A 13,151-nucleotide genomic window follows, 5' to 3' on the forward strand; every position below is an offset into this window, starting at 1 on the left:
ACTCTGGCATTAACTCATAACACCAGAGTGGCAATTCCTGTTCACAAGAGCTTTCCAGACACAGTAACAAAACTACAGCTGTGAACTGGAACAAAAATGCAAAAACAAACATGGACAAGAGTCCAACTTATCTAGTAGTTGTCTAGGAGCAGGAACAAGCACAGAGAGGCTTCTGATAACATTGTTGACCGGCAAGCAACTAACAGAGCAGCAAGGTTATATAGCGACTCCCACATCTTGATGGGAACAGGTGAACAGAGAAGATGAAGACACCAGTTCAATTCCACCAGTAGCCACCGGGGGAGCCCAGAATCCAAATTCACAACAGTACCCCCCCCTCAAGGAGGGGGCACCGAACCCTCACCAGAACCACCAGGGCGATCAGGATGGGCCCTATGAAAGGCACGAACCAGATCAGAGGCATGAACATCAGATGCATTCACCCAAGAATTATCCTCCTGGCCGTATCCCTTCCACTTAACCAGATACTGGAGTCTCCGTCTGGAAACACGAGAGTCTAAGATTTTCTCCACAACGTACTCCAACTCACCCTCAACCAACACCGGAGCAGGAGGCTCAACGGAAGGCACAACCGGTACCTCATACCTGCGCAATAATGACCGATGAAAAACGTTATGAATAGAAAAGGATGCAGGGAGGTCCAAACGGAAGGAAACAGGGTTAAGAATCTCCAATATCTTATACGGGCCGATGAACCGAGGCTTAAACTTAGGAGAAGAGACCCTCATAGGGACAAAACGAGAAGACAACCACACCAAATCCCCAACACAAAGCCGAGGACCAACACGACGGTGGCGGTTGGCAAAAAGCTGAGTCTTCTCCTGGGACAACCTCAAATTGTCCACCACCTGCCCCCAGATCTGATGCAATCTCTCCACCACAGCATCCACTCCAGGACAATCCGAAGATTCCACCTGACCAGAGGAAAATCGAGGATGAAACCCCGAATTACAGAAAAACGGGGACACCAAAGTGGCAGAGCTGGCCCGATTATTGAGAGCGAACTCCGCCAATGGCAAAAAAGCAACCCAATCATCCTGGTCAGCAGACACAAAACACCTCAGATATGTCTCCAGGGTCTGATTAATCCGCTCGGTCTGGCCATTCGTCTGAGGATGGAAAGCGGACGAGAAAGATAAATCTATGCCCATCCTAGCACAGAATGCCCGCCAAAATCTAGACACGAATTGGGTCCCTCTGTCAGAAACGATATTCTCAGGAATACCATGCAAACGAACAACATTTTGAAAAAACAGAGGAACCAACTCGGAAGAAGAAGGCAACTTGGGCAGAGGAACCAAATGGACCATCTTAGAGAAACGGTCACACACCACCCAGATGACAGACATCTTCTGAGAAACAGGCAGATCTGAAATAAAATCCATCGAGATGTGCGTCCAAGGCCTCTTAGGAATAGGCAAGGGCAACAACAATCCACTAGCCCGAGAACAACAAGGCTTGGCCCGAGCACAAACGTCACAAGACTGCACAAAGCCTCGCACATCTCGTGACAGGGAAGGCCACCAGAAGGACCTTGCCACCAAATCCCTGGTACCAAAAATGCCAGGATGACCTGCCAACGCAGAAGAATGAACCTCAGAGATGACTCTACTGGTCCAATCATCAGGAACAAACAGTTTATCAGGTGGGCAACGATCAGGTCTATCCGCCTGAAACTCCTGCAAGGCCCGCCGCAGGTCTGGAGAAACGGCTGACAATACCACTCCATCCTTAAGGATACCTGTGGGCTCAGAGTTACCAGGCGAGTCAGGCTCAAAACTCCTAGAAAGGGCATCCGCCTTAACATTCTTAGAACCTGGTAGGTATGACACCACAAAATTAAACCGAGAGAAAAATAATGACCAGCGCGCCTGTCTAGGATTCAGGCGCCTGGCGGTCTCAAGATAAATCAAATTTTTGTGGTCAGTCAATACCACCACCTGATGTCTGGCCCCCTCAAGCCAATGGCGCCACTCCTCAAAAGCCCACTTCATGGCCAAAAGCTCCCGATTCCCAACATCATAATTCCGCTCAGCGGGCGAAAATTTACGGGAAAAGAAGGCACAAGGCCTCATCACGGAGCAGTCAGAACTTTTCTGCGACAACACTGCCCCAGCTCCGATCTCAGAAGCGTCGACCTCAACCTGAAAAGGTAGAGCAACATCAGGCTGACGCAACACAGGGGCAGAGGAAAAACGGCGCTTAAGCTCCCGAAAGGCCTCCACAGCATCAGGGGACCAATCAGCAACATCAGCACCCTTCTTAGTCAAATCGGTCAATGGCTTAGCAATATCCGAAAAACCAGCAATAAATCGACGATAAAAGTTAGCAAAGCCCAAAAATTTCTGAAGACTCTTAAGAGAAGAGGGCTGCGTCCAATCACAAATAGCTTGAACCTTGACAGGATCCATTTCAATGGAAGAGGGGGAAAAAATATATCCCAAAAAGGAAATCCTCTGTACCCCAAAAACACACTTAGAACCCTTCACACACAAAGAATTAGACCGCAAAACCTGAAAAACCCTCCTGACTTGCTGGACATGAGAGTCCCAGTCATCCGAAAAAATCAGAATATCATCCAGATACACAATCATAAATTTGTCCAAATAATCGCGAAAAATATCATGCATAAAGGACTGGAAAACTGACGGAGCATTTGAAAGACCAAAAGGCATCACTAAATACTCAAAGTGGCCCTCGGGCGTATTAAATGCGGTTTTCCACTCATCCCCCTGCCTGATTCGCACCAAATTATACGCCCCACGAAGGTCAATCTTAGAGAACCACTTGGCCCCCTTTATGCGAGCAAACAAATCAGTCAGCAACGGCAATGGGTATTGATATTTTACAGTGATTTTATTCAAAAGCCGATAATCAATACATGGTCTCAAAGAGCCGTCTTTTTTTGACACAAAGAAAAAACCGGCTCCTAAGGGAGATGACGATGGACGAATATGTCCCTTTTCCAAGGACTCCTTTATATATTCTCGCATAGCAGCATGTTCAGGCACAGACAGATTAAATAAACGACCCTTTGGGTATTTACTACCCGGGATTAAATCTATGGCACAATCGCACTCTCGGTGCGGAGGTAACGAACCAAGCTTAGATTCTTCAAAGACGTCACGATAGTCAGACAGGAACTCAGGAATTTCAGAGGGAATAGATGATGAAATGGAAACCACAGGTACATCCCCATGAGCCCCCTTACATCCCCAGCTCAACACAGACATAGCTCTCCAGTCGAGGACTGGGTTGTGAGATTGCAGCCAAGGCAATCCTAGCACCAAATCATCATGTAGATTATGCAGCACCAGAAAGCGAATAATCTCCTGGTGATCCGGATTAATACGCATAGTTACTTGTGTCCAGTATTGTGGTTTATTATTAGCCAATGGGGTGGAGTCAATCCCCTTCAGAGGAATAGGAGTCTCCAAAGGCTCTAAATCATACCCACAGCGTTTGGCAAAGGACCAATCCATAAGACTCAAAGCGGCGCCAGAGTCGACATAGGCGTCCGTGGTAATAGATGACAAAGAGCAAATCAGGGTCACAGATAGAATAAACTTAGACGGTAAGGTGCAAATGGAAACAGATTTACCAAGCTTTTTAGTGCGCTTAGAGCATGCTGATATAACATGAGTAGAATCACCACAATAGAAACACAACCCATTTTTCCGTCTAAAATTCTGCCGCTCGCTTCGGGACAGAATTCTATCACACTGCATACTCTCTGGCGATTTCTCAGTGGACACCGCCAGATGGTGCACTGGTTTGCGCTCCCGCAAACGCCTATCGATCTGAATAGCCATTGTCATGGACTCATTCAGACCCGCAGGCACAGGGAACCCCACCATAACATCCTTAATGGCATCAGAGAGACCCTCTCTGAAAGTCGCCGCCAGGGCGCACTCATTCCACTGAGTAAGCACAGACCATTTACGGAATCTTTGGCAGTAAATTTCCACTTCATCTTGCCCCTGAGATAGGGACATCAAAGTTTTTTCTGCCTGAAGCTCCAAATGAGGTTCGTCATAAAGCAACCCCAAGGCCAGAAAAAACGCATCCACATTGAGCAACGCAGGATCCCCTGGTGTCAATGAAAAAGCCCAGTCTTGAGGGTCGCCCCGGAGCAAGGAAATCACAATCCTGACCTGCTGTGCAGGGTCTCCGGCAGAGCGAGATTTCAGGGACAAAAATAATTTGCAATTATTTCGAAAATTCTGAAACCCAGATCTATTCCCCGAGAAAAATTCCGGCAAAGGAATTCTCGGCTCAGATACAGGTGCATGACAAACAAAATCTTGCAAATTTTGTACCTTCGTGGCGAGATTAATCAAACCTGCAGTTACACTCTGAAGATCCATTACAAACAGGTGGACACAGAGCCATTCAAAGGAGAGAAAAAAAAAAAAAAAATTTCAGCAGACTACTTATTTCTCTCCTTTCTCAGCCAAGGATTTTAACCCTTTAGTGGGCCGGTCAAACTGTCATGATCTCAATGGCAAGAGATCATAGCATCAGCATATATAGGAACTAGCTCTTGGAAGATGGAAACTGAGCTGACCATGAACTAAACCTAACACACAACTAGCAGTGGCCGGGTAGCATGCCTACGTTGATTCTAGATGCCCAGCACCAGCCGGAGGACTAAATAATGCTAGCAGAGGAAAATATTAGTCCTAGCTCACCTCTAGAGAAATACCCCGAAAGGAGACAGAGGCCCCCCACATGTATTGGCGGTGAATTAAGATGAAATAACAAACGCAGCATGAAAATAGGTTTAGCAAATTTGAGGTCCACTTACTACATAGCAGAAGACAGAAAGGACACTTTCATGGTCAGCTAAAAACCCTATCAAAACACCATCCAGAAATTACTTTAAAACTCTGGCATTAACTCATAACACCAGAGTGGCAATTCCTGTTCACAAGAGCTTTCCAGACACAGTAACAAAACTACAGCTGTGAACTGGAACAAAAATGCAAAAACAAACATGGACAAGAGTCCAACTTATCTAGTAGTTGTCTAGGAGCAGGAACAAGCACAGAGAGGCTTCTGATAACATTGTTGACCGGCAAGCAACTAACAGAGCAGCAAGGTTATATAGCGACTCCCACATCTTGATGGGAACAGGTGAACAGAGAAGATGAAGACACCAGTTCAATTCCACCAGTAGCCACCGGGGGAGCCCAGAATCCAAATTCACAACAGCTTATACTCGAGTCAATAAGTTTTCCCAGTTTTTTGTGGCAAAATTAGGGGGGTCGGCTTATACTTGGGTCGGCTTATACTCGAGTATATACGGTAAGTGGTAAAAAAAAAAAAAAGTCAAACGGACTAAGTACACAAGACTATACACAAATAGAAACAGCATTTCTATCCTACTATAAACAGCTCTACAATATACGCCCAACAGAATCGGATATAGATAAGTTAAAAAGGAAACAAGCCATCAAAAAACTCTCTGGCCCGCCTGAGACTGCCCCACTTATCAGAGCTGTAACATTGACTGACCAGGTCATTCTGTGCGGAGGAGCTCCAGTCCGCCCTCTCCAAGAGAACTGCCGGGAAAGCCCCCGGTCCTGATGGTCTCCCGATAACATACTATAAGTCCTTCTCCTCTGTACTCCTCCCACACCTGCTAAATATGTACAATGATATCCAGGACGGGGAACATTTTCCCGCCCAGGCATTGGAAGCTAAAATCACATTAATCTATAAAGAAGGCAAAGACCAAGAGCTTTGTAGTAGCTACAGGCCGATATCATTGCTAAATGCTGACTTGAAGCTGTTTGCGAGTTTGTTAGCACGCAGAATAGCTGAATTTCTACCGGAGATTAAGTTGCAACTTATGCAATACGTGAAAAAGAGCAAACTCCCCTTAGTTCTCCTAGGAACTGATGCAGAAAAGGCCTTCGACAGGGTGGACTGGACCTACCTAGAAGAGATACTGGACGGGTTTGGCTTTCCTCAGCAGCTAATCTCCACCATAATGAAGATGTACCAATGCCCAACGGCCCGTATTGGAATCAATAACTCTTTAACAGACACGTTCCCCATTAAAAACGGCACTCGACTGGGCTGTCCACTGTCGCCATTGTTGTTTGTGCTAACAATGGAACCGCTACTACGCGCTATACAACAAAATCAAGAAATAGAGGGCATAAAAATTGGGAAGACTCATCATAAAACTGCGGCTTTTGTCGATGACCTTTTGGTCATAATGACTAAACCCCTTAGGCTGGTTTCACACTTGCGTTTTGATCTGCAGCGTTTTTTTAAAAAACGCATGTGGTGAAAAAACGCATGTAAACGCGGCAAAACGCCGCGTTTTTTAGACGCATGCGGTTTTGCATGCAGAAAAAAAAAGCGGTGTTTTGCGGCGTTTACATGCATTTTTTCCTGCGTTTGCGTTTTTTAAACGCATGCTGAGAAGTGTGTGACAGCTGCCAATCATCAAAATCAACTAGAAAACCAACTAAAAACAGAAATAGCTAGGGTTAGGGTTAGGATCCCTAGTAACCCTAGGGATACTAACCCTAAACCTAACCCTAACTCTAACCCTAGGGATCCTAACCCTAGGGATCCTAACCCTAACCCTAAGGGTTAGGATCGTAACCCTAAGGGTTAGGGTTAGGATCCCTAGTAACCCTAGGGTTAGGGTTAGGGTTTTCTTGTTTTTTTCTTGTGTTTAGGGTTAGGGTTAGGGTTTTCTTGTTTTTTCTTGTGTTTAGGGCTAGGGTTAGGGTTTTCTTGATTTTTCTTGTTTTTTTCTTGTGTTTTTCTATAAAAACGCATGTGTTTTTAACGCAAGCAAACGCATGTGCTTAAAAACGCATGTGTTTACATAGACAACAGTGCATTTTTTTTGCCGCAAATAAACGCATACGTTTTTTGCAGCAAAAAAAACGCTGCTAAAAATTACTACAGGTTGCATGTCTGCAAATGAACGCACGCGTCAAAAAATGCATGCGTTGCCGAAAACGCGTCAAAACGCATGCTAAAAAACGCATGCATTTTTTATGTTAAGTATAGAAAAAAAACGCATGCGTTTTTTTTCCAAAAACGCTGCAGATCAAAACGCAAGTGTGAAACCAGCCTTAGAAGTTTCCCTATTCTCTTAAAGGTTTTAGATGATTGTAGCAATCTATCAAATTTCAAAGTGAACATGTCCAAATCAGAAGCATTGGATCTAAACGTCCCCCAATACATTCCTTAAAAAAGTGAAAGACCTATACCCATTCTCATGGCCCAAACGCTACATTAACTATCTAGGGATCAAAATAAGTAGAACTGATAGAGAACTACTTGAAATCAATTACTACCCATTGCTAGAACAAACTGCTGTAACAATTTGGTCTTAGAGAGATCCGTACCTCTCATGGATGGGAAGGAAAAATTTGATTGAAAGTTTAATATTACCCAAATTTACTTACTTATTCCAAACTCTACCCATCCATATCCCAGACGCCTTTCTCACTAAGGTAAACTCACTCTTTTCCAACTATATATGGAAAAATACAAAACCCCGTATAGCTTTTTGTACACTGACACTACCTAAGACAAAAGGTGGAATGGGGGCCCCTGATATAAGGAAATACTACTACGCTGCAGTGCTATCTCGTACAATAAACATAGTACGAAACTCATAAGATGAACAGTCGATAGAAATAGAAAGAGAAATATTGCCCTCCCCCTTAGATCACTTCTACTGATTCACACAAAAAGCCACCCACCCTTCCTTCACCCTAACCCACTCACTTGAGCTCTCCTAAAGATTTGGACAAAAACTTGTCATGTCATTGTTCCTCCTTCGTCACCATTGATAACACTCTCTGATATTTTGGCACACTCAATAAAAGACCAAGCCAAACACATTTCAATAGACCAGATAATACTGGACGGAGCACTCCTCCCGCTAACAGAACTATGTAAAATACCCGGTTTGGAGAACTTTAATTTCATGCATTATGCTACACTTAAAGATACACTAAATAAAATACAACATTACTCACACATGACACGTAAACCCACCAAATTTGAGGAACTGTGTTCCATGTCATCTGGACCTACAAAAATACTATCTATAATATACCAAACACTCTTATTGACAGAACTTAGCCCTAAGAGAGCCTACATATTAAAATGGGAAAAAGATCTTGGATATACTTTCTCACAAGAACAAGTACAATATATTTATATGTTTTCCCATGGCCCTACAAACTGCGTTAAAACCCAGGAAAATGCCTTTAAAGTAGTGTCCAGATGGTATATCTCACAAACACAAATCCAGTCTTGGCGGACGAGCTCCAATGCTAAATGCTGGCGTTGTGAATCCGAAGACGGTGACTACCTCCACATGTGGTGGACATGCCCAATTATACGTAAATTATGGTCGCTGATGGAGAAAACCATTCAAGACATCATAGGGAATAAAGTGAAACTAACACCAGAAATTGCTCTCCTGAACTTTACTGTGTGGCCTGGCCAACCACGAGCTACCATCCTAGCCCAAAATATTTTGGCTGCTGCAAAACTATTAATCCCCACATATTGGAAGACCACGAACATACCAAATTTTCAACAATTACTGAAGAAAATAGACCAGCTATACCACATGGCTGAGGTAGTGTCCTTAGTAAATCATACACATACAAAGTTCAAGGAGATATGGAACCCCTGGATTGCCTTCAGAGGGACGTCAATGACAGGAAAAAGGAATAAATCTCCCTAACACTAAAACATGATGCACCCTCCTGTTATCCCCCTACCTCCATTTCCTTATGTACACCCCCCTCCATCTTTGCCTGTGAATCTCTCTACTTTCTCCCCCCCCCCCTTTTTACTGTAGTTTTTACCTTAAAGCAACCAAAATCAGTTTCCTGGTAAAATAGTACTAGACCTTATCAGTGTTTACTCATAATTTTATATCTAGCTCAAGTTTAAGAGACGTCTATATTGAACGTTTGACATTCTCGAAACCCATCTGCTTGTCATAACAGTTGTAATGATTATACTCATTTTTTTGAACTGCTGGTTGTAAAAGTTGTGACTATTTGCATTAAAATTTAATAAAAAGAACAATGAAAAGAAAAGTGGTGAAAACAAAATACAAAATTTGTTAAAAAAAAAAAAGCTCTATTTTTCGAGACCTGCAACGTCTCCATTTTTCCTTATCTTGTGCTGATTGAGAGCTTAATTTTTGCGCGCCGAACTGATCTTTTTATAGATATAATTTTGGTGTACATATAATGTTTTGATCACAAGTTATTGCATTTTATTCAAATGTAGCAGTGACCAAAAAAACTTAATTCTGGCGTTTTGAATTTTCAAATTTTATTCCATAGGTATCGACCACCAGCAGTTGTGTCTGTATATCTGAACTCATGGCCTAACAGTCCCTTTATTACTCAAAACTAAAAAAAAAAAGGCAGCACTCTATGTTTTTCTATCACCATGTGGATTTTAATTGTTTGATAGTTATGGAATAAAATTTGAACATGTTATCTATTTCTTGGTATGTGCGTTTCAACTTTAAATAACTTACAGTGGTGCTACACTTTTGACTTTGGTTTATCACAGCCCTTACTCTGTCAAGTACTGAGTATGAAGGTGATTGGTTGACTGGCACATTCTGTCTCCATGTATTGGCTGTGACAGAGATAGTGGCTGGCTTAGCTTCTGAAATGAACCAATCAGTAAGCAACCATCATACATTGCACTGGTCAGGTGCTGACATTGGAAGCTCTCTTCAAACCCAAAACAGGAATGCATCTCCTGGGACCAGTGCTGATGGCAGATCTTTGGTGAGATAGTTCTACCTGCCCCCAGGAGAACTGGAGTCACGGTAGGGGGTTGGACGGTCTTTTGATGAAAGTCTGCAGTCACTCCAAGTGACTTAATGACTTCTGAGCCCTTACAGTGTGTGCACCGCACGGTGTCAGGATTCTCCAGTGTTACCAGCAATATACGTATTTCCAGCCACATTATGACTAGACATGCTTGGCCTGGATTATTTCACTTGTATTGAGCAAGGCCAGGCACATCTAGTTGGCACATGACCGCATGTATGCAAATTGCATACTTACGGTCATGTAACCGCCTCCTCTCAACGTCTGTTCACCGGAGAATCCTGATGGCATGTGGTGCACACTCTGCAAGGATTGAGATGTCTGCAGTCACTTAGGATGACTGCAGACTTCCATCAAAAGACCAGACAACTCATTTAAATAGATACTTTTTTATAGTCTTCTACTGGAATTCAACATTAGATGCTTGTTCGGAATAGTAATATTTGTTAGCAATGTAAAAGAAACTTTAATCTATTTCATGGGAGCCTGCTGCATCCTGCACTGCATTAATAGTGTGACCAGGTATTGGTAAGTATGGCTGCATTTTTATCTGATGTGTTTTGGATTTTATGTCCTTTTTAGTGGTTAACTTTGATATGATTAATTGCTATATTACCTTTTTTGTTAACTACAGTGTATGTTTTTCATGTGCAGGGTTGGTCCATCATGTTTCAAACTTGATTGTGGAAACAGCAGCGTTGTATCTGGACAATGACAAAAGTCGTCTGAAAACTGCTAATGCACAGCTACTGTCACTGCTTGACGTCCTGCATTGCCTTCTAAAATACACTTCTGGTGTAGTGCGAGTGGTCATTCAGGTATAGGAAAATGCATGCAATTCACCAGTATATTTAGTATAGTGGGAGACTCAAAAATAAAGGTGCAGGTTTATAGCTTTGGTATTTTTATCTGCAAGAACGTGACAAAATGTATTAACAGCGTCTGGACAGAATTGGGTTCTCACCTAGACATCTGCACTGTCACCAGTGGAAATTATTTTGTACTTTTGTAGGAAATAGATAAAACCTGGATGGATATTGTGACTTTTCATGTTAATTTGTGTTGTGTTCACTGTTATGAAAATCAAAAGGTATCATTTTATCTCATCTTTTCTTAATCATCATGTTTTAGTACATTTGTTTTCTATAAGAAATTGCTGTGTACATATTCAGTAAGGCCATAGGAAAACAGGTGAAAAAGATAGTTATAACAAGATAGTTCTCCAGGAAATAAATGTATTGTGTATTTAATTTTTTCTTCATTAATTAGATGATAACTGAGAAATCATGTTATTTTCCAGTGTTGTAGCAATTTATATTTTACATGTAGAAATTTTCAGGGGACACCTATATCAGAGATATACAGTGGGTATAGAAAGTATTCATACCCATTTAAATTTTTCACTCTTTGTTTCATTGCAGCCATTTGGTAATTTCAAAAAAGTTATTTTTTTCTCATTAATGTATACTCTGCTCTCCATCTTGACTTAAAAAAAACAGAAATGTAGTAATTTTTGCACATTTATTAAAAAAGAAAAATTGAAATATCACGTAGTCATAAGTATTCAGACCCTTTGCTCAGTATTGAGTAGAAGCACTCTTTCGAGCTAGTACAGCCCTTGAGCTAGTACAGTCTTCTTGGAAATGATGCAACAAGTTTATCACACCTGGATTTGGGGATCCCCTGACATTCTTCCTTGCAGATCCTCTTCAGTTCCGTCAGGTTGGATTGTGAACATTGGTGGACAGCCATTTTCAGGTCTCTCCAGAGATGCTCAAATGGGTTTAGGTCAGGGCTCTGGCTGGGCCAGTCAAGAATGGTCACAGAGTTGTTCTGAAGCCACTCCTTTGTTATTTTAATTGCAGCGAAAGGTGGTCCTACAAAGTACTGACTCAGGGAGGTTGAACACAAATGCATGTCACAATTTTCAGATTTATATTTTTTAAATATTTAGAAAACCATGTATCATTTCTTTTGCACAAACACTTGCTACTTTGTGTTGATAAATTACATACAATTCAAATAAATAACATTTAGGTTTGTGGGTGTAACATGAAAAAATGTGCAAAACGTCATGAGGTAGGAATACCATTTCAAGGCATTTTATATATCAAAGTCATCAATGCAACTACTGTGGCCTCCACATCACTTTTGCGATGAGCGAACATACTCGTTACTGGAGATTTCCCGAGCACTCTTGGGTGACCTCCGAGTATTTTTTAGTGCTCGGAGATTTAGTTTTATTGCCGCTGCTGAATGATTTACATCTGTAGCCAGCATAAGTACATGTGGGGATTGCCTGGTTGCTAGGGCATCCACAAATGTACTTATGCTGGCTAACAGATGTAAATCATTCAGCTGCGGCAATAAAACTAAATCTCCAAGCACTAAAAAATACTTGGAGGACACCCGTGCGTGCTCGGGAAATCTCGAGTAATGAGTATATTCGCTCATCACTATCCACTATATTATCTGCCCTCCTATAGTAAGTAATTGCAAATTTAAAATGTTTATATTTTGGAGGTGTTATATATAACATTTATACTATGGAATAGTCTCTTTTTTGAGTTATAAAAAATGTATTGGCATTTAAAAAACAGGAGCAAAGCATTAGTCAATGACTTAAAAAAAATCTTAAACAGTAAGGTGACACTTTCTGTATCCCAGTTCAGTGGGTACGGAAAGTATTCAGACCCCATTAAAATTTTCACTCTTTGTTTCATTGCAGCCATTTGGTAAATTCAAAAAAGTTAATTTTTTTTCTCATTAATGCACACTCTGCACACCATCTTGACTGAAACCCCCCCCCAGAAATGTATTAATTTTTGCAAATTTATTAAAAAAGAAAAACTGAAATATCACATGGCCATAAGTATTCAGACCTTTTGCTCAGTCAAGTTTTTCACACCTGGATTTGGGGATCCTTTGCTATTCTTCCTTGCACATCCTCTCCAGTTCAGTCAGGTGGGATGGTGAAAGTTGGTGGACAGCCATTTTCAGGTCTCTCCAGATATGCTTATTTGGGTTTAGGTCAGAGCTCTGGCTGGGCCAGTCAAGAATGGTCACAGAGTTGTTCTGAAGCCACTCCTTTGTTATTTTAGCAGTGTGCTTAGGGTCATTGTCTTGTTGGAAGGTGAGCCTTCAGCCAAGTCTGAGGTCCAGAGCACTCTGGAAGAGGTTTTCATCTAGGATATCTATGTTCTTGGCTGCAATCATGTTTCCTTCAATGACAACCAGTCTTCATGTCCCTGCAGCAGAAAAACAACCCCATAGCAT

At 42.0% G+C, this 13,151-nt stretch overlaps 1 protein-coding gene across 2 annotated transcripts in view; it reads left to right on the forward strand.

Annotated features, from left to right (window-relative positions):
- The window catches only part of ULK4 (unc-51 like kinase 4), a 1,043,381-nt gene that overhangs the window by 688,547 nt on the left and 341,683 nt on the right, over positions 1-13,151 (forward strand). For both annotated transcript variants that reach the window (XM_077269069.1, XM_077269068.1), the window contains exon 33: positions 10,530-10,693. In XM_077269069.1, the coding sequence (XP_077125184.1) occupies positions 10,530-10,693 (164 nt within the window). The remainder of the gene's footprint in view (positions 1-10,529; positions 10,694-13,151) is intronic.

The sequence above is a fragment of the Ranitomeya variabilis genome, chromosome 6 (genome assembly GCF_051348905.1).
Source record: "Ranitomeya variabilis isolate aRanVar5 chromosome 6, aRanVar5.hap1, whole genome shotgun sequence".
NCBI classification, from domain to species: domain Eukaryota; kingdom Metazoa; phylum Chordata; class Amphibia; order Anura; family Dendrobatidae; genus Ranitomeya; species Ranitomeya variabilis.